General features: G+C 32.1%; 3 protein-coding genes and 1 pseudogene across 3 annotated transcripts; all 4 read right to left on the bottom strand.

Annotated features, from left to right (window-relative positions):
- Positions 1-862: 862 nt before the first annotated feature.
- Positions 863-4,524, bottom strand: LOC123201864 (receptor-like serine/threonine-protein kinase SD1-8). Its single transcript, XM_044617431.1, has 7 exons — positions 3,080-4,524; positions 2,702-2,851; positions 2,419-2,621; positions 2,105-2,315; positions 1,758-1,995; positions 1,511-1,658; positions 863-1,416 (listed from the first exon to the last, which is right to left on the bottom strand). The coding sequence occupies exons 1-7, from the start codon at positions 4,359-4,361 to the stop codon at positions 1,108-1,110; spliced, it is 2,541 nt and encodes an 846-aa protein (XP_044473366.1). The 5' UTR covers positions 4,362-4,524; the 3' UTR covers positions 863-1,107.
- Positions 4,525-17,567: 13,043 nt separating this feature from the next.
- On the bottom strand, positions 17,568-19,663 carry LOC123201716 (annotated as a pseudogene).
- Positions 19,664-20,291: 628 nt separating this feature from the next.
- LOC123201715 (G-type lectin S-receptor-like serine/threonine-protein kinase At4g27290) lies at positions 20,292-21,056 on the bottom strand (the record flags this gene model as incomplete). Its single annotated transcript, XM_044617280.1, has 1 exon — positions 20,292-21,056. A coding segment is annotated over one exon (765 nt), but the record flags the coding sequence as incomplete, so codon positions are not given.
- LOC123201870 (G-type lectin S-receptor-like serine/threonine-protein kinase At4g27290) lies at positions 21,047-21,552 on the bottom strand. The gene has a single exon (XM_044617438.1). The coding sequence runs from the start codon at positions 21,539-21,541 to the stop codon at positions 21,065-21,067; it is 477 nt and encodes a 158-aa protein (XP_044473373.1). The 5' UTR covers positions 21,542-21,552; the 3' UTR covers positions 21,047-21,064.
- Positions 21,553-21,689: the final 137 nt, after the last annotated feature.

Below are 21,689 nucleotides of genomic sequence, written 5' to 3'. Positions count from 1 at the left end.
TTTTATTCAAGTCAAACTTAAACCAGGGGGTGTTCAGACACGCTCAGTTCGTATCCACCCTTGGATAACCTATCAGAAACCAAACAATAAAAGCACACTAAAAGGTTTTCATAGGCATTATATTTTGTCATGCTAAAACGTTTTTCATATTATGCAGTAGATTTGAAGTCACTCAGGATTATCTTTTGTCCACAGAAGCATAGATTGACAATTTCATATTCTGGGATGATGTTGTCAGTGACAGCATCAACTATTCTATAGACAAAAAGAAAACCAGCAAGAAGTTCTTTTCAGCTGTGACTTCTACAGCACAATAATGTTGACCGTTTTCTCTTGGATCAATATTTGATATCTTGTTACTTTCAAAGTTGACCAGACAGATCAATCCAAGGAATAAATTTTGCAATATTCAATGTTTTTTATGAGACAGATCAAAGACAAACATGCGGGATTAATTCATACGAATTCTAGCAAATATATTCATGCATAATCCAATCACATTGATATCAATAACTAATATTGATCCATGATATACATAAATGTTATAAAAGACAGAAATTAAAAGTTCTACGGATTCAGACAAACTTGATGTTCCATAGTTGATGCAGAATCAATTTCAAATCCAATCTATTATCCATTTGGTGAAACTGGTGTTCTTTCTTCGTATGTTTTCAGAATAATAATATTTTAATAAGTGATTTACCGTGCTTGTATTAGAAAGAGGACCTAATATTTTTTATAATAGTTTATTGGACTCTCCCATCACAAGTTCAATAAACTTAATAGCACACACTCATATCGTCATAACCATATTTTATTTATAAAGTGTATGAGACATTCGACAAAATTGATCACAATATGCGTATAAAACATAATTCACAGGATTATACGTTTACCTACATTTCATTAAATTAAAAGAATATCAATGTTTATCCACATTCAGGAAATTTTCTAACAAAACGCACCTAAGAGTCAAGCACCCCCAACACATTTGAGCTCAAAAGATATCATTTCTCTAAAACTGAACTGTATGTATAAATTTATCTCCACTAAGCACATACACAACAAAATATATACACCTGACATTGATCATGGAAGTACTTAAAGTTAACGGGGTTCCATAATTGTAACAGTTATATCGTTGACAGAACAATTCTCTGGTCTAGTGACGGACGACCTAGAACCGCCCTGACTTCTTACGTGTGCAAAAGCAGGTTGTTTTGGAGAAGATAGTGTTGCAGTTTCATTCATGAGCATGGAGACAACATCACACATGGAAGGTCTATCTTCTGCATTTTCTTGAACACAAAGCAGCCCAATGTTGACATATCTTGGCAATATATGCTCAGAGGCTGCATCTTCTAATACTGGATCCATCATGTCCAGTGCCCTGTCATTTGTCCATTTATCCCATGCCTTACATCAACAAATGAGAAATCACTTCAGTAAAAATAAGTCGAAAAGAAAACAGTTTGAAATAATAAAACTAGGTTTATTTTTTGTTACTTACATAACCCAGAAGATTGACAGACTCGGCCTGATAGAAACCGGTGTTCTTCTTGCCACTGATAATCTCCAATAACAACACCCCAAAGCTAAAGACATCAGATTTTATTGAGAAGACGCCTTCAAGGGCATATTCTGGGGGCATATATCCACTGTGATTCAAAAATCATTAGGATAATTAGTAAATTCATGATAATAACTTCATGCATAACACATAGGAATCTTCAAGTTTAGCTGCATCATTTACTTACTAAGTTCCAACAATCCTCTGTGTGTTCGCTTGCAGCTCATCCCCTCCAAATATTCTTGCCATTCCAAAGTCGGAAATTTTAGGATTCATATCTTTATCCAACAATATATTACTAGCTTTCAAATCCCTATGAATAATTCGCAATCTAGAATATTCATGAAGGTAGAGAAGTCCTTGAGCAATCCCTTCAATAATTCGAACACGTATAGTCCAATCTAACAATTTACGCTTCTCAGGATCTAATAAGAAAAATGAAAAAGATATGAACCAAGAAATAAGTAGACCCCAAGAAGAAAACAACGAAAGTGTACAATCAAACATGCATATGAAACTGTGAGAAACACAAACCAAAGAGAAAGATATCCAAGCTCTTATTCGACATGTATTCATAGATCAGAATCTTTTCATCTTGTTCAATGCAGCAGCCCAAAAGTCTAACAAGATTCTTATGTTGGAGCTTAGCTATGAGAATTGCTTCATTTTTTAATTCCTCCCATCCTTGTCCGGATCTTTTGGAGAGCCTTTTGACAGCTATTTGATCTCCTTTCAGTAATGTTCCCTGAAACATTACTTAACATTAACTTAACAAAGTTTTACTTCAAAACTCTGGCACCAATTACCAATCAGCTTTAGCATTGCTGGTGAGAACATAAGAAACTTACCTTGTAAACAGGACCAAATCCCCCTTCACCAAGCATATTTGTGGATGAGAAATTTTCTGTCGCAGCAGAAACACTAGCAAAACTGAATAATGGCAATTTTACTTCCTTTCTACTCCTGCTTTCTCCAGGCTTCTTTACTTCGGTAAGCTCCGCATGGTCATCATCCAGGCCCATACTAACATCAAATTGCAACAGATCCTCCCCTGAATTTGTGAAGTAATTAATGTTATAGCATTGAAGATATACCCATATACCACTTAAACCATTCTGTGAGAAGTTTTACCTTTGCTTCTGATGCTTCTCCTCACATAAGTAACAATGAAACCCAAAATAACCATTGCTAGAGTTAGGATTGGTATGAAAATTGTCCATATAGGCTTACCGTTTCCTTTATTCTTATTATCTGTAGAACTCTGAACGCTTGAGTTTGTGCCTATAAAGCAAAACAATGAAGCAGATTACAATAGCCAGTCTTCAAGAATTCACCATATAAATGGCACAAATTGATTACCAAGTTGGGAATGACAGGAGTTGAATCCCCCAAAAATGCATAAAACAATAGCGATATGTACAAGAAAAACAGCGTTAATTTCAAGAGCAACTAAATAACTCTAGCCTAAAAGTGAAAAGAATAGCACTATGAATAACTAAATACACATACCTAGTTCTGAAGCAGGCACTCGAATAAAGATATCCTGTGTCCCTCGGTTCTCAACAAGCTTTCGGATATCAATCAAATCCCCAAACCACATTAAACAGCCACTGCCTCCACCAGTTACATTGGAATTAATATAAGCTTGGCAAGAACAGTTATTCAAGCATTTAGCCTCACATTCTGCAAGACTCATACTCTCATTCAGAGAAACATCTATCAAGTCAGCCAGTTTAATCCCATCAAGCTTTATAAATTCATCTCCGCCTTTACAATCCAATTGCGAATGTCTCACACATCCATTAAATGAAGTCTGGTTAGACTGTGAATTGGGCGCAAACCCCTTTAAACACTCACAAATTTGAGTCTTGTCAATGTCGCATACACTGTTAGCCCCACAATGCCTATAATGTCCACACAAATCTTCCGGCGCTATATACACAACATCCCATCCAGTAGTCCTCTCATTCCATACTTGCCATTGTATCATACCAGAATTATTCAATTTTAACAGCATGACAATGGGATTATTGAAAGACTCATACCTGTAAGTATACTCATCCTGATTATTCACCACAATCGGCACAAACAGCAAGTTTGGCTTTGTGGGTATGCCTCCATAGAAAGCTCCATTCCATGGCCCAGTACGGGCAAACTTCACTGATCGATTGTAAATTACCATTTCAGATAACAAATGAATATCGAGTTTGAGAGTAAAGTCTCCATAAGATGGATCATCAGCACTTCTCCATGCGGTTAAATACATATCAAAACCCGCCTTCAAGTTCCTTCCCAGCTTCATTTCAGGTAGCAATATATCTGTTGGAGAATCAAAGCTCTGCCAAAGATAGCTTTCAGAAACATTTGAGCTAAAATTATCCTTAACGATAAAATTTCCATTGTCCAATAATTGTGCCACTGGATTTTCTAGTTTCCTAGAAATGTTTGAAGACCAGATCACCCCCTTTAACCCATTGAGAAGAAGAAGGTTTCCATCATCGCTAATGGCTAAACTTCCATTAGAATCAGGAATCGGATTGTTTCTATTTGCAACCCACACGACTTTCTCAGGGCTCTGCTTGTACCATACTCCAAGGTACCTGCTTTTTGATTGTCCAGGAGAGAAGAAGCCAAGCTCAAACCTTTGGGCTGAAGAAACCAGTTTGTCACCATCCTGGATGAACCCTCCTGGAGTTATGGTGTCAGCTGCTAATAACAAGTGAATATTTGTGAAAAAGATGAAAATGCTAAAGCAGTAGAAGAAGAAGAAGAAAGTAAGGTTCTTCTCCATTGTTGAACTAATTAAACGATGATCTTGCAAAAGCTTGCATAAATTTTTGTCGTTGGTTGTTCACAGATGAATTTTTTATCTACTTTTTATAAGAGACTTCGTACTGGTGTCAGATCTGAGGTCAGATCTTAGACTTGGAACAGGGAAAGTGAAGAAAATGGGCAGACAAATGTGGAAAACAATTAATACCCTTCAACGGGCAACGTTATTTTATCAGTGTGGATAATTTCTAGACACCCCTAAACTATTATTTCATTTTCACCTTTTAGGTTAAGAATTTATTAAAAACACCCCTTTTTTTTCCTATAGAATCATCGTATTAACACTCTAGTTATTAAAAAAAGTGGATTATCATGATCTCGTATAATTCACGTTTTGAACATGTTACTCTAAATTTTTGAATTCGAGGCGTATTTTATATATTTATTATATTAAATATATATTTTTATCTTTTTTCACTATTTTAGTTTCTTATAAATTTTTTAAAATACGAAAATGTTTTTTTAAACTTTCAATCAATTATTATAATATCATAATTATATAAAACAAAAAAATCTAATTTTTTTATCCTAATTTTTAATTTCTCTTGATAATTTTTTATAATAATTGAATTTTAATTATATATTATATTATATTATATTTAATAATCAATTAGATATTTTACATTTGAATTGTTAACCAAATGATTTAAAAAAAGTGCTAAAATTATGTTTGGTATTGTCGTATTGTAAAAAAATATTATTAATGATGTGTCGTATTAAACTCGTATCTATACATTTTGCATTTTTTTGTATTTGAATTTTATAACCCTTTTTTTTTTAATATTTTTCACCATTTATCGTATTATATCCGTACCTTTTTTTTTCATTCTCGTATTTACTAACTAGAATTAACACTTCCAGACTATTTTACCTTCTTTTCGTAAGAATCCAAGGTTAATCTCATAAGGTTCAGTCCTTCTAATTGTTCGGAATCCACAAACCATTTTGACTGTTAATCAAAATTTCTTTGAATTCATTAGTGACACTCTCAAAATAAAACTAAAGAATCTCTACTGCAAATCCTGAAATTATGTTCTAAGTCAATTTCATTTAATCGCAATAATTCCCTCATTAGTGTCTAATTGTTTTAAGTCAATTTCAAAGTCTTTAGCCTTGGTTACTTTAAATTTGACTGTTTGTAAGGCCACATATAACCAGGTGATGTTAAGAACAATTTAATTGTAATTTTTCAAGTTTCTTAAAATCAGATCAGACTGGTTGAGCCAGTTAAAACTAGAAGAACCAAGTTTGAACCAAATCAATACCCTAATTAAATTAAATTAAAAGTTAAAAAGCTTATTTTGAAAATAGCCTTCGCTAAAGCTTTCCCGTTCACCTAAAAAGCCTACCAAACTCACACATCTCTCTTGGGTTTTTTTGATAAGCTTTAATTTTAATGAAATCAAATAGCCATAGCCATTCTTGTATCGGTAACTTAAAAATATCACAAATAACTTAAAAAATTTTAAATTTCCCATTTACATTTTGTGTCAATTTGTATTGGTAAAATATATAATATTGTAAAATATGTATCATATTATACGATACGTATACTGTTTCTTATTAATTCGATGCACTATATTATATGTATCATTTTCCTTTTGTATTATATTGTATTATAGAATAAGTATCGTATATTATAAGATATTGATAACTATAATTGAGGGAGTAGTGTTGAAACTTGAATGTTGTTACATTATAAAGCTAGAGGTGCAAAAAGAAGAAATACATAATTTAAGGCTGTCCAAGATATTATCCCTCACCATTACTAGAACGTCAAAGATTAGAGCACTCGTCAAATTTGAGCCGCACGTGAAATAATATTTTGTTCCCACCTAAGGTTTGATTAAATAACTTTTCACCCCTGAAATGCAAAAATAATATTTTCTCACCTCGAACTTAGCTCTTTTTAAAAAAAACCAAAGCTTTAAAGATAAAATAATAATTATATCATCAAAAGTTTTCGAAAAAGAATCACATTTTTACTACCTCATCTTAATATTTTATATATGAATATTATTTTGACTTTGTTATAAATTTAAAAATATGTAATTCATTCCCACTAATTATTTAAAAACCATAGCCGCCATGAACATTGCCATGATCTTACCACCACGAGCTCATCATTATCTTAAACTCCTTCACTATGTCCTTAATCGTGTTTAGCCTTTTGGTATCAATCGACTCAAAATAAATTATGTGAGATTGACTCATTGACAAGGAGATTTTGTCATTGACAATCTCATATTAGAAAAGATGTATCATAGGACAGTTTTTTGTAAGAATGAATAGGTTTTTTAGGAGGATGGCTTGCGGGATTGAGAGTGTGGATAGCTTGTTGAGGTAAGGGGGTGACGATTATAGTATTGGTAGGAGCTGACTAGACCACCCAAGAAGAAAAAGGGTGAAGGTAAAAGGAAAATGGTAAGAAGACGATGTTGATGCAAACTAGATATCAAAAGAGTTTTATTTTTTTTCTTAATTTAAGGTAATACGGTAATTTTGAAAATGAAACAATTATACATAATGTGATAATTGTACTTTTGAACACATTATCGAGATTTTTTCTATTAACAAAGCTTAGGTTTTAGGTAGGGCTGGATTCGAGCCGAGCCGAGCTGAGCTTGGCTCGCAGCCAGCTCAGGCTCGGCTCGATTTATTTATGGGTGGCTCGAGTTAGGCTCGAGCTCAACTCAGCTCGGCTCGAGTTCGGCTCAGTTCGGCTCGTTTTTCATATCAAAACGACATCGTTTTTAATATATATGGATCAAAACGACGTCGTTTTATATAAAAAATTTAAAAAAAAAATCTACCGAGCCAACCCAAGCCAGCTTGAGCTCGAGCTAGCTTGGCTCGAGTCCAGCCCTAGTTTTAGGTGGAAAAGTATGATTTACACATTTAAGGGGGTGAAAAAGGTCTCTGGGGAATAATATACTCATTCAGAAAAAGGTCCTCATAATGCAACCACCCCACTACTACCACCATTCTGGATTAAAATATCTATGTAGTAATTGACTAGTTAATTTACAATTAACAAATATTTTATGTTGGATTGCCATGTCTGTCAATGTCATCTAATGACAATTTTTTTTTTAAAACTAAAAATTTCGTTCGAATTAAGTTATTATATTGAAATTGAATTAATCATACTGAACAAGATAAATTTTAAGTTCAATAATTGATTTTATTATTATTAAATTAGATAATTTAAAATTTTAATATTGATATATCATTAAAAAAAATTTTTAACATATGGAATCTTCTTTCTTCTCACCTGAAGTACCCTGGTTTACGCAATGACAAACTTTCCATAAACTCTGAAGACTTTTTTCTTTTTTCAATTTTGTGGGCTCCAACTTCAAGGCCTCTGTTTCTAGTCACAATTGACGCCCCCAACCCAACGTCAATATTTTAAGCCGGAGATGGCTGACCCCTGGCAGCTGCGGGGCCAATTTCCCATAATTTAATAGCGCATTTGGCACGCCATTTCATTAAAAAATATTGTATGAACATTGTAATTAAAATATTTTCAGAGACTTTTCCGAGATTATTCAGAAAGTCCACGATCGAATCCCTGCCCACTATCGTCACTATTGATTGTTCAAACTACGTGCCTAGAGAGTTTTATGAAATGCATTATATACAATGTAATATTTTTTACCCACTCTATTTAATTAGTAATATTATATATATTTAATTTTAAATATTTAAATAATATATTATCATATAATTAAATCTTATTTAATTTTTAAATATTTAAAACCCCTTTAAACATATTCATAGATTGTTTTATATTGAATTTAGTACAGTCTGTTGTGTCAAGGCTACAAAAGGGTGGTCCTCGTGAGTTGTGCCAGCTCACATGATGGCAAGGCCCCTAAGCAGTGCGTTGACTTACGTGTTTTATAGAATGACCCGCCATTTCATACACATACATATATATATATTTGTGACCTTAACCAAAGCCCTTGCCATGCCGCACACAACTTATGCGTCTAGCGTAGCTTGTAAAATTGTTGGTCATACCCTTGTGGGCTAACTTTTTTCATGCTATTCGAATCGATCCAAACCCTTGACATGTCTTGACCTCCTTGACTTCAAAATTTTTTCAATTTTATGTATGTAAAATATCAATATAACCTTTATAATACTATATATTAAATCTTTTAAATTTTATTATTTCTTGATTGACTTGTCAATATTTTAATTTTATTAAACTTGATCCTCCTACATTTAATTTCTAAGTATACTTACCCATTTCAAATAGGTAAAAATTTTATGTTTTCAGATTCAGACTAAATATCAATTAGGAAGAAAAGACGGTCTGATTCAACCAATTGTCAGATCAGTTGACCAGTGGTTGGATATATTAACTGTTTAAAAATAATATTCATAATAATTTTGTATAATTTATCATTAAATGTATAATATAAAATATTTTAGTATTAATACAAACTTAGTTTGATGTTATATAAGTTCAAAATTGATAGATGAGATCTTGGGTTCAATTAATAATGATTTTTTTACAAAAAATTATTTATTTATTTTGGTGATTAGGTCAAACCCGATTTTTTAGCTAGTTTAACTGGATATTTCGAGTGGTTCAATCTAGGCCAAAGCGGTTTAATTTCCAAAAAAGGGTTTCCAAACAAATCGAAATTGTTTTGGTTAGTAGGCCATGGTTCAATCAATCAATCAGTTGACCCAATCTGATTTTCAAAGTCATGGGTAGGATTGATGATTGTTCTAATCGTGACTATATTTGATTGATCAATTGTTTTATTTGAATTAAAAGGTCCTTAATTTGAGTTTTTTTCGGTTTGAATCATAATATATATTTTACATATTTCAAATAGGTGGGATTGATGACTTTAGTTATTCTCGACTTCAATCATAGTATAATTTTACCCACTCAAATAGATAGGACTGATGACAAAAGGATGAAAACTTTTTAGAGCCCACTAAAATGCTTCTTTTAACCTGTTACATACAGGACAAATTATTAATTCTATTAATGCTTCATTATTTATTGTAATACGCATGTAATGCCAATATACCTAAACTATTTTTTTATGGGAAAAAGGACAATTTCCCACCCAACTTTTGGTGAAATGACAAATATATACTTACGACAAATCAAAAACCCTAAATATCTACACAAGTTTTTATCTGTTAGAACACACTCATAAATTTTCTGTTAGAGTTAAGGGGTAAAATCTTTATTTTATTAATAATATTAAAATAATTAAAATTATATCTCATTTTCTCTCCTTGATTAAGTTTTTAAAAATTTATTTTTCCCCTTTAAGATACCAAACTTGAAATCTGACCACTTTCTCCAACAAATGGTGGACTTACGACAGAGAAACAAGATGAAGTCATCATAGAGGATGACCTTTGGACAACCATCGTCGTCTAGGGATGATGACAATACTTTATCGTTCAGATCTCTAGACAAAGGAGTGTTGTCCATTATGGATGATGCTTCGTCATCCAAACTAGATGACAAGCATCATCCTCATTGAACGACACTCCATAGTCCAGTGAAGGACGACGAACATCATCCAGATCTAGATAACTCTCGTCGTTTGGCAATGCGTCGCACTGGTCATCGGTGGCCAGAGAGAGGAGTGAAGAAAAAGCTTAGGATTTTTTTTTGGGGGGGAGGGGGAGTCACTTTTCAAAGTTCAGGTATGAGGGTTAAATGTTAATTTTTAAAATCTGAGGGAAAAAATAAAATCAATTTATATATTTTTTAATATTATTATTAAATGACAATTTTACCTTTATATTTAACGAAAAATTTAATGATAGTTTAAAGATGGGTGAGTATTTGAGTTTTTCATCTATTACGAGTATATTATTGAGATTGAACTAAAACTTGAATGAGAAATAGTCCTTTGCTCTTTTTTAATAGGGGAGTTCACCTGTATTAGTTGGATGGATAAACCTAAACATGATAGAGACTAGAATCTAGACTTTCTTCTTTAAAAATTTTAATATTTCATAAGTTCTAACAAAGAAGGTTTCTGAGATGCTTGAACCTTCTTTGTTTCTTTTCTAATTAAGTGGCTACATGTGGCGGAGAATGATTTTGTAAAGCTGCCATATTAGAAGTTCTACTTTCGGTTTGAGAGTGTCTGGTCTGACCCATTGCTTCCCATTTGACTTCTTAGACTTTGTGCATGTTTTTTTTAGGCAAATTGAAATTTTTATTTTTATTTTTTTACTATGTATACATATATATTATTCATTCTAAAGCTTAAATAAAAATATCATAACAATATTTTATTTTATTTTTCTAAAATATCTTCATTGATGTAACTCATACAAAAAGAGAGAATACCATCTCTCTTTTTTTCCTCAGTCTTCTAGTGAAGGAATCTCTGCAGCATAGAAAAAAAATTCTTTAACAGAGAAAACATGTGATTAAACAATAAAACTTATATGTTATATGTTTTATTTATAAACAATTGAAAATCAAATAATGTATGATAAATTCATATTCATGACTTCATATAAATTTAATTTTGTTATGATTTCATATTGTTAGATTATTTAATATTATTATTTTGTATTATTTTTATTGTTTAAAATTATTATAATATTATTTAATATTATATTAATAATTATAAAATTTAAAAATTTAAATTTAAAAAATTTTTAAATGAAGAATAGGTTGCCGACGTGAACCCCATTATTGATTTTATTTTTTTTAGTTTTTTTTATACAATAGACCCCACAACATTTAAAGGTTTCTGTTTTTTAATTTCTCTATTTTTGGATTCTTCCTCGCACCTTTGGGCTCCACGTATTTCCACTAAAAAAAAAAAAAAACCAATGGTGGGGTTGGCGTCAACGTTAAGTGGTTGGTGTTGTCAACTCATTCTTTATCTGGAAACTTTTTAAATTTAAATTTTTGTATTTTATAATCATTAATATAATATTAAATAATATTATAATAATTTTAAACAATAAAAACAATATAAAATAACAGTATTAAAAAATTTAACAACATGAAGTTACAATAAAATTAAATTTTACATGAAGTCATGAATATGAATCTATCATATATTATTTGATTTTCAATTATTCATAAAGAAACACATAACATACAAGTTTTATTGTTCAATTACGTGTATTCTCTGTTGAAGAATTTTTTTTCTATGCTATAACAGATTCCTTCTTCATTGGAAGGTTGAAGAAAAAAAGAGAGAAGATATTCTCTCTTTCTGTATGAATTACATCAATGAGTGTATTTTAGAAAAATGAAATACTGATATGGCATTTTTGTTTAAGTTTTGGAATTAGTGATATATATGTATACATAACAAAAAAAAAAGGTAAAAATTTCAATTTTCCTTTTTTTATCTTTGTAGATCAACCAATTCGATTCATGAATCATTCATAATTTGATCAGGTTTTACAATACAGTTCAGTATATAAATATTAAAACCGAATTGTAAATATGTTGAATAAAAAAAAACAATTTAAAACTAATAAAACTGACTTTACACAATACTATCTAATTTTTCTTTTATTAAAAATTTAAAAGAGTTTAGTTAAGTTAATGATAAAATTTATAATTGTTTTTTTAATATACATAATAGCGTATCAATTATTTAATTGACATATTTAAAATTATGTTTATATGTTTAAAAAGTGCAAACCCAAAAATAAAACCTAAAGGATAAAAGTAAATAATAGAAAAATATGAACGGATAATAAAAAATAAAAATTTCTAAAAAATATATATAAAATTGTAAAAATTATATTAATATTTTATATATATATATATAAATATTAAATTTAAAAGTTAAATAATATTATGTGTATTTATTTTATATATATAAATAAATATATATTTATATATGTTATTAAGTGATTGAGTATTACTTTATTATTAATTTATAGTCAACTAATTATATAATAATATATATTAAATATATATTTAGGTATATATAATTTTATTATTAAAAGTTATGCCAAAGCTGGGAGTCAACCCCCATGGTCCACCACTGCTGTCAGCTTGCTGTTGTCTGAGTTTCCGGCTGTGAAGGAACCGAGTTCAAACCATCGACCTGGCGAAATCAATGGGTCACCATCCTTGATAATTACTTCTGGAATTGGCGAGTATATTTTGAAAGACAGCTTTCACACCTGGAAATCAAGGACTTGCATTATTTAAACAATCGGCAACAAAATTTCTGCAATATTTAGCCAGAGCTTTCTTCCAAAATTCCACTTTTTTTATCTACTAAAGACTTGCATTGTTCTTGCCAGATTTCAAAGACATCCATGGAAATGGAAAGAAAAGTGGCGAGAATAATAACCTATACAGAAATATATAAATGACAATATATCATGCACGAACATTTTACACATGGGGCTTGGCAAATTATTTTTGATGTGCTCTAATATTAATTATACTTTTCGTTTAACAAAACCAAATGATTGAATAGTTCAATATTAGTTTACAGATGATCTGGGTGAACGTTTTAGTTTTAGTATAGGTCTTAGAGGTTTATAGAGCAGAAAACCCGTCATAACAAATCTTCAATTTAAGGTGATTCTAAAAGATTCTTTGGATTCAATTGACATGATGTTCTAAGTATTTTTATAACCATAAAGTTTAATTCAATATTTTATTACTTATGCGTAGATCCTGTGAAACTAAGATTACATGATTTTATTTAGTCTATGCAAAATATGCATACTCATGTACTGTGAAATGTGAACTAAATAAATTATCTAAAGCGATAAATTGTAAATCTCTTATCAATTCGTATAATCTCATACATACGGTTATAAAATATTATATTATAATTCATTGAGTTTTAAACAAACCTGATTGAACCATTTGATGTAGAAATTGACTTGATATTGCAACATTTTTGATTGACTATCAATCTATGAAGTTGGTCTTCCTTCTTAATAACATTAAGAAAACACGATAACTTTTCGATGAGGTTTGTATATCGCTTTTGTGTTTTGGAAAGGGTATTTAGTATCAATAAAATTATTTGTGTACACTTTTTATATAAAATTTAGATATACAGATGATATGATTAGATAATTTTGAATTAAAAATAAAGTAACATCCAATCACATGATGACATATAATTTATGTACCCAAATTGTGTATCAAAAGTATGTACATATAACATTATTTATTTAGTATTTTATTTATAATAAGTTTATTGACTTTTTACCCCCCAAAGAATAGTTTAAGTGACAAAAGAAGAGACTTCATATATAAGAGATCATGAATTTAAGTGTCTTTTGACGATATATCAAAATTAAACTCTTGACTTACACCACATAAAAAATTACAAAATGAAATCTATATAAATCAATCAACATCAGTACATATTATATTTTATGTTGTAATAAACTTAGTGCCGAATCCAAAAGAGAAACTTGTTGGGTGAAGACTTTGGATGTGCCTTTGTCCATTTTTTTAGGTTTCATCAAACTCGAATAGAACCAAATATCTTTCAATTAAAAAAAAAAAAAACTCAACCAACTTGTATTTATTAGAAACACAAACCATATCAATTTCAATGGAGTTGGTTCTCTTTGAGATATCGGTTTTATATAAAATCATCTTTGTTCCTTTGTCAACTTCATACGTATCATTAAAGAAGATAATTTTCAATACAATTGATTGTTTTTACTATAGATTCATCAAATTAAGATTAGAAGTCCTAATCATATAATTTCTTGGCTCAACAACTACATAACATGCACCTATTAATAGACTAATTTATGATGAATTTATGGCCAAAATACTTATTCCCACCCAAGGTTTGGTGCATCCCCCTCTCACCCGCGAGGTTAAAAAACCTAAATATCTACTATTATATTAAAATTATCTTTTAAGTTAAAGGTAAAATCATTATTTAATAAAAAAATAAAAAAATAAAAAATTTATCTCATTTTTTTTTTTTTAGTTTAAAAAATTAACAATTTTCTCTCACTCAAAAGTTTGAAAAACTAACTTTTTCCCTGTAAGGTTTTCTTTCCCTTCTTTCTTCGATGATAGGAATCTGACCAACTGACTTTGTCTTCCCACCCATGAGTTCATTGGCTCTCTCTCACTCCATCTTTGGTTCCATTCCTTCAAAATTGACCAAAACCGAATGATGCTTGTTTACTTCCGATTTGGACGCTTTACTCCCAATTCAAGCATCTGCTCCTGTCAAAATTGACCGAAGTCAAAACCAAAGAGCAACTGAACATGTCACTCCCATTTGGATGAAAAGTAGACGTTTTGGGGAAGAGCGCTGACGGATGATGGAATGAAATTGAAGACGTTTTTGATGGAATGAAAACAAATAGCATCGACGTCGTTCGGTTTGGTTGATTTAGATGGAATGAAACCAAAGATGGTGGGAAGATAAAGTTAGCTAAGTGAATTCCAGTCATGGGAGAAAAAAACCATAGGGGAAAAAGTTAACTTTTCAAACTTTTGGGTGGAAGAGAAATTGTTAGTTTTTTAAATTAAGGGAGGGAATGAGACAACATTTTAGTTTTTTAAATTTTTTTTTGTTAAATAACGATTTTATTTTTAATCCTATCAAATAATTTTAACAGAAGGTTGAATATTTAACTTTTTGAAACTTTGCAGATGGAAGTTGGGATTGCATCAAACCTTGGTGGGAATAAGTCTTTTGGCCTAAATTTATTTAAAATGATAATGTCATGTAATAAAAAAAATTATACCATTCAGTTTAGGTTTTCTGGTTGAAAAGTAGCTTACTTGATGTTGAAAGTTGGTTCAACTATATTATAATTCGTATAGGTTGAAATTGAGTCAAGAGATCCGACTCGTTTATGAAATCAATGAATTTGATTTGATTTAGCCTACGAGTTAGATAATTGACTCAATTCGATTTGAGTTTGGTTGATGGATTGATCGAGTCATGTCAATCAACTGTCAAAACAATATTATTTTTATCCAGTATCCAGTAAAATAATGTTATGCTGTCAATGAACTATGAACTCGAATCACAAATCTAAGTCAAAAATTTGAGTTATGAACTCAAGCTAAACTTCGATCTTTAAACTTAAGAATCAAGCTAAACTCAAGCTACCATTTACATTGGCTTGACGAACTATAGCCAACCCCCATTCTTCATTCAAGCCAAAAATGACATAATTTGGTTCAATTTAGTTTTGTATTTTTGTATTACAAAACTCTAAGAAAACAAAAGGGGCACTGTTGATGAGGCATCAAATCATAGGTATAAATAATACTCGAACAAATATATTAATTTGACTTGAGACAAATAATTGACAAAACTCAATGTGATTTTAAGAAATTGCAGGGACCATTACATTCTTTGGCTAAACGACATAAGTTTATACATCTAATACATAGTTTATATTTGCTGATTTTACCTAATGAAGGGCCTACTCCTAAAACTGAACATGTTTTTCCTTGTGTGGGTTCCTCTTTTATGTTAAGTCTAATAATATTTAAAGGTAGATAAAATTAGAAATGGCCGACTCTGAGCTGACTTTATGCTAGGCTCCTAGTTGGCAGATTACCCCCCAAATTTAAGTCATGGGAACTGTTTTTGACAAATTAAATACGGCCAAAAGACTAGTCCCTACCCAAGGTTTGGTGTCGTCTTCGTTTAAGATAAAAATATTTTACCTTCGTCTCCAATGAAAATGGTAGGCAAGAAGAAGCGAGGGAGATGTCAACAGGAGAAAAAGAGATTTAGAAAGGTTGCTAATGGTAAAAAAGAAGATGTCACCAAAGGGAAGGAGAAAAAAAATCTTAAAAGAGAAATAATCACTTTTTAAACTTTGGATGAGAGATAATTATTAATTTTTAAACTAAAAAATAAAATGTGATAAATTTTTAGTTTTTTAAATATTTTTTAGCTAAATGATATTTTTACCTTTAACCGTAACAGTGAATTTTAACAGATTAATGAGTATTTAGATTTTTAAAAATTAATGAATAAGAGTTTGAAATTTCACCAAACATTAGATGTGAATAAGTCTTTTTGGCCATTAATAATAGTTCTATTTAATTCCATCTACATATTAAGTCATATTTTTTGGGCTGAATAATTATTTTTCACTCGAACTTTGATGAAATAATAATTTTTCACTTTTAAGTTTGGAAAACTCATTTGTCTATGTGTTAAATGTATCCGTTAATAAAAATTGTTACGTGGAAAGACATAAAAGTCATTTCGCACTGACCTAAAAAAGGGCAAAATGACCTTTTACGGTTACTCCCATCGGCCTTGCCACTTACAACCAACTGGTTTCCAAAGGTTTGCCATTGAAACAATGCCAATATAAATTACATGGAGCCATTGAAAGTATGTACAAACCATACTTAGAACAAACATATACTTTTCGAATCGGTGGTTTGCTTTCACCGCAGAGGCTGAAGCAGGAGTGGCAATGGCATACTGAAATGATGTTGTACTATCACAAGAAAGACGATGTTCACGACTTTGACAAGTACAATCCCACCTCTTATGGTGGAGGTTATAACATCCATATGATGTATGGTCGTCTATTATTGTCATCCGATGAGACATGCTACCATCATCATTAGCTTTCAATGGAGACTTAGACTACGCCTGTCTTCGATTCTCTTCTTTCACTGGGCCTTCAGTTGAGGCAATGAACTTACTGGAGGAATGGATGCTTCTCGGACTGGTGGAGATAAACTTGTTGGTGGATCACTTGTTGTGATGATGTAGGTAAAATGTATTACGGTATTTTTGTAATTCTAATAAAAACATATTAATAATTGAAATTTGTATACGGTGTTCAAGACCTTTTTTTTTAAAGTAATTTAAATCAAAGTTTTACAAACGTGACAAAGACTCGAACCTAAGTTTTCACTTTAAAAGTTCTAATACTCCATCAGTTTTGTCGACCCTTGATGACTAAGACTGTTTCTTTACTATTTCAATTAAAAAACCAAGAGCAATATTACATGTATATATTTTGAGTACACGAATGATGGATTATTAAGGAAAAAATAATATTCAATTACTTGATGATATATCATCTATGTGCCCATTTTATACGCTCAAGATGTGTACACATAGTTTTACTGAAAAAAACAAAGGTAAGTCCACGATACTTATACGTATGGAAACACAAAATCCATAGCATTAACGAGCTTTCAAAGTTGTAGAGTTACATTATTCACAGAGCATTTCTCTGACTTACTGGTATATGATTTTACACTTCTGCTATTTCTTACACATGAAAATGCTGGTTGTTTTGGAGAAGGTAATATTGCAGCTTGGTTCATCAGCATTGACATTACTTCAGCCATGGAAGGTCTGTCATTTGCACTCTCTTGAACACAAAGCAGCCCTATTTTAACATATCTCAGCGGCATAATCATGGAGGATTGCTCTTCTAATTCTGGATCCAGCAGCTCCGATCCCTTGTCACTAGTCCACATACCCCATGCCTTACATCCACATCCCATAAATTACATCACTTTAGAATGGATATAAATCAGCCCGAGCCCAAATACCCTTAGCTTGAGTTTAGTTTGAATAAAAAATAGTTTGACTCGAGTTCGTTGAGCCAAAATTAAGGTTGGCTCAAGTTCAGCTTGATTCGGTTTAGGTTCAACTCAAATTCATAGCTCATTTGGCTCAAATTCAAGGTTCAAATCAATGGTTCATATTCGTGGCTCGAATTCGTGACTCAAGTTCGTGGTTAATTGACAAAACAATATCTTTTTACCCAAATAATATACAAAATCATTGATTTAAACTAAATCGAACTATGAATTTGAGCTGATCTAAATCACAAATTCGCATTGAATCGAGCCACAAATTTAAACTACTGATTTGAGTTTAACCGAGCTGAACATTTCATAATTCAAGTTCAATTCGATTTTAAAAACAAACCAAATCATCCGGCTTGAATTCAAATCAAACGAATTTGAGCTGAGCTAAACCAAACCAAGGCTTGGTTTGGATCCAGCCCTGCATCTGTGAAAAAGAATTGCTGCATAATAAAAACGAGTCAGTTTTTGTTAGTCACATAACCCAGAAGATTGAGAGAGTCAACCTGATAAAAACCAGTGTTCTTCTTGCCACTGATAATCTTAACAGCATTCTGAAGCTAAAGACATCAGATTTTGTCGAGAAGACACCTCTGAGGGCATATTCCGGGGACATATATCCACTGTAGGAGAAGAACCAATATGGTATTATTACTTCATCCACGACAATAGATTCAATCATAAAATAGATGCATCATTTACTATACTTACCAAGTCCCAACAATTCGTCTTGTGTTTGCTTGCAACTCATTCTCTCCAAATATTCTAGCAATTTCAAAGTCAGAAATTTTAGGATTCATGTCTTTATCCAACAAAATATTGCTAACCTTCAAATCCCTATGAATGATTTGCATTATAGAGAATTCATGAAGATATGGAAGTCCTTCAGCAATCCCTTCAATGATCTGATCGCATGTCGTCCAGTCTAATAGCTTCCATTTCGATGGATCTGATGCACAAAGAGTGAACAAGATGTGAGCAAAGAAATATGTAAACCCCAACGTAGGAGAACATGAGAGCTACAAACCAAAGAGGAAGAAATCCAAGCTTTTATTTGGCATGTACTCATAGATCAGTATCTTTTCATCCTGTTCAATGCAGCAGCCCAGAAGTCTAACAAGATTCTTGTGTTGAAGCTTGGCCACAGGCATTGCTGCATTCTTTAATTCCTTTCATACTTGGCCAGATCTTCTTGAAAACCTTTTCACAGCTATATGATCCCCTTTGAGTAGTGTTCCCTGATATATGACTTTCTTACTTACCTTGGCAAAGCTCTTAAATTTTAGAAACAATCAGCTTGAGCAGCTGCAAAGGACATAAAATCTTACCTTGTAAACAAATCCAAAACCACCTTCACCAAGCTTGTTTGCTGATGAGAAATTTTCTGTTGCAGCACAGACGCTGGCAAAGCTGAATAATAGCAATTAAACTTCTTTTCCCCAACTTTTTCTAAGCTTTTTTACTTCAGCAACCTCCAAACCATCAGAGTTTCGGCCTGAATGCATATCAAATAGCAACAGATCCTCCCCTGGGTATATGAAGAAAACTTATAATCATGGCATTGAGGTTTTTATGATATACTGCTAAAATCATGCAGAGTTTCACCTTTCCTTCTGTGCTTTCTCCTTGCATAATGAATAAGGAAGCCTAAAGTAACCACTGCCAGGGACAATATTGGTGTGACAATCATCCATAGTAGCTTTCTGTTTCCTTTATTCTTCTTATCTCCTGTATCCTTTGAAGTCCTGTTGCTTGAGTTTGTCGCTGTAAAGAAGAATAGAAGAAGACAGGAGAAATTTCACACAAATTCATAATAGAAAAGACAGATTGACTGGTAAGTTGGACATGAAAGGACTTGTCCTCACAAGAATTAAGAGGAACCAGGGTATTCAACCCAAGCTTAAACATCTTATAAGAGACTCTTGAGTCTCCCTTGGAGACTCTGGCCTTCCATGTACTCAGCCATAACCCAAAAACCAATACGAGGAAAGGAGTTTATGTCATCAATGCACTACTACTGAAGACAAACAAAGTTAATACACTGGTCTGACAAAGATGAGTGTTCTAGAGTTCACCAACAATTTGAGATACCGAAGAGTAAAGGAGATGATGTGAAAAAAGTCTTAGAGTTAGGCTGAGAATACAAAATGTCGAAATTGATTTTGAAATTTTTTATATAGAAATGCGCTTTTAAAATTTTTGAAACACCTCCAAAACGTTTCGTATCAGTTTCAAGAAATCTTAGTTTCCGAAAAGTTTCGAAAATGCCATGTGGGAAGATAACTTTATTGAAGATTAAAAGTGAAAATAGCAACCAATTAATTAAATCACAAAACTAACATACTTAGTTCTAAAGCAGGCACCCGTAAGTAGAAATCCTGTGTCCCCTCTGTTCTCAACAATCTTTCTGATATCAATTAGGTCCCCAAACCACATCAAGCAGGCACTGCCTTCTCCAGTTGCATCGAAATTGGTATAAGCTTTACAAGAACAATTGCTCAAGCATTTGGCCTCATATTCCTGAAGACTCAAACTCTCATTCAGTGAAACATCTACCAAGTCCGGCACTTTAACATTATCAACCCTTATAAACCCATCTCCACCTTCACAATCCAATGGCAGACTTCTCACGCATCCTTGAGAAGAAGTCTCGTTAGACTGTGAATTCGATTTGAACCCTTTCAAACACTTGCAAATGGGTGTCTTGTTAATGCTGCAAACACTGTTAGCACCACAATGCCTGTAATTTCCACAAACATCTTCCGGGGCTGAATACTTTAGATCCCATCTATTACTCCTCTCGTTCCATATTTGCCACTGTTTCCTTCCAGATTGATTAAGTTTCGCTACCACGACAACCGGATTGTTGAAAGACTCGTACCAGTAAGAATACTCAGCCTCATTATGCACCAGAATTATCTCAAAGATCAAATTTGGTTTCGTGGGAATTCCTCCAAAGTAGACCTCATTCCAGGGTCCACTACGGGCAATTTTTGTTGATCCCCTGTAGATTACCAATTCAGGTAACAAATAATTAACGTTAAATCTGAAAGTGAAGTCTCCGGATGATGGATCATCAGCAGTTTTTCATGAAGTTAGATAACGTTCGTGCCTGGTAACTGTATATCTGATGGGTAATCAAAGCTTTGCCATTGATAGTTTTCAGCAGCATCCACAAGAACAAAGTTTCCAGTATCTAAGAGCCGCGCCACTGTATTTTCCACTTTTACAGAGATGTTTGAAGACCATACGATGGTCTTTGATTTGCTAAGAAAAACAAGGTTTCCAGTTTCACTAATGGATAAAACTCCACTGCTATCGAGAATGGGATTGTTTCTATTTGCAACCCAAACTATTGTTTCAGGACTCTTCTTGTACCATATTCCCATGTACCTTTTTGTTGAATTTCCAGGAGAGAAGAAGCCAAGTTCAAATCTTTTGGCGGAAGAAATCAATGTCTCGCCATCCTGGATGGATACTTCTGGACTGATGTTATCAGCGGCTGATAACAAGTTAATGCTAGCGAAAAGGATGAAAGAGCTAAAGCAGTAGGAGAAAGGAAGATTCTTCATTGATACAAATGTTTAACCAACACAGAAATCTAGCAAAGTATTGCACATTTAAGCTTTCTTTTTTCCCCTAAATTCTTCACAGGATGAGTACTTTATCTACTGCTTGCCGAAAAAAGAAAAATAAAAGAGTTTTTTATCTACTGAAGTG

This window comes from Mangifera indica, chromosome 18, assembly GCF_011075055.1.
Source record: "Mangifera indica cultivar Alphonso chromosome 18, CATAS_Mindica_2.1, whole genome shotgun sequence".
NCBI lineage: Eukaryota > Viridiplantae > Streptophyta > Magnoliopsida > Sapindales > Anacardiaceae > Mangifera > Mangifera indica.
Note: the sequence above shows the minus strand (reverse complement) of the source record. Positions and strands in the feature narration are given on the sequence as shown.

Coding starts and splice junctions, on each gene's coding strand:
- LOC123201864 (XM_044617431.1), bottom strand. CDS start 4,361: ATGGAGAAGAACCTTACTTTCTTCTTCTTCTTCTACTGCTTTAGCATT. Junction 2,852..3,079: donor AGTGCCTGCTTCAGAACTAG/GTATGTGTATTT, acceptor TTTGCTTTATAG/GCACAAACTCAAGCGTTCAG. Junction 1,659..1,757: donor CAGAGGATTGTTGGAACTTA/GTAAGTAAATGA, acceptor TTTGAATCACAG/TGGATATATGCCCCCAGAAT.
- LOC123201870 (XM_044617438.1), bottom strand. CDS start 21,541: ATGAAGAATCTTCCTTTCTCCTACTGCTTTAGCTCTTTCATCCTTTTC.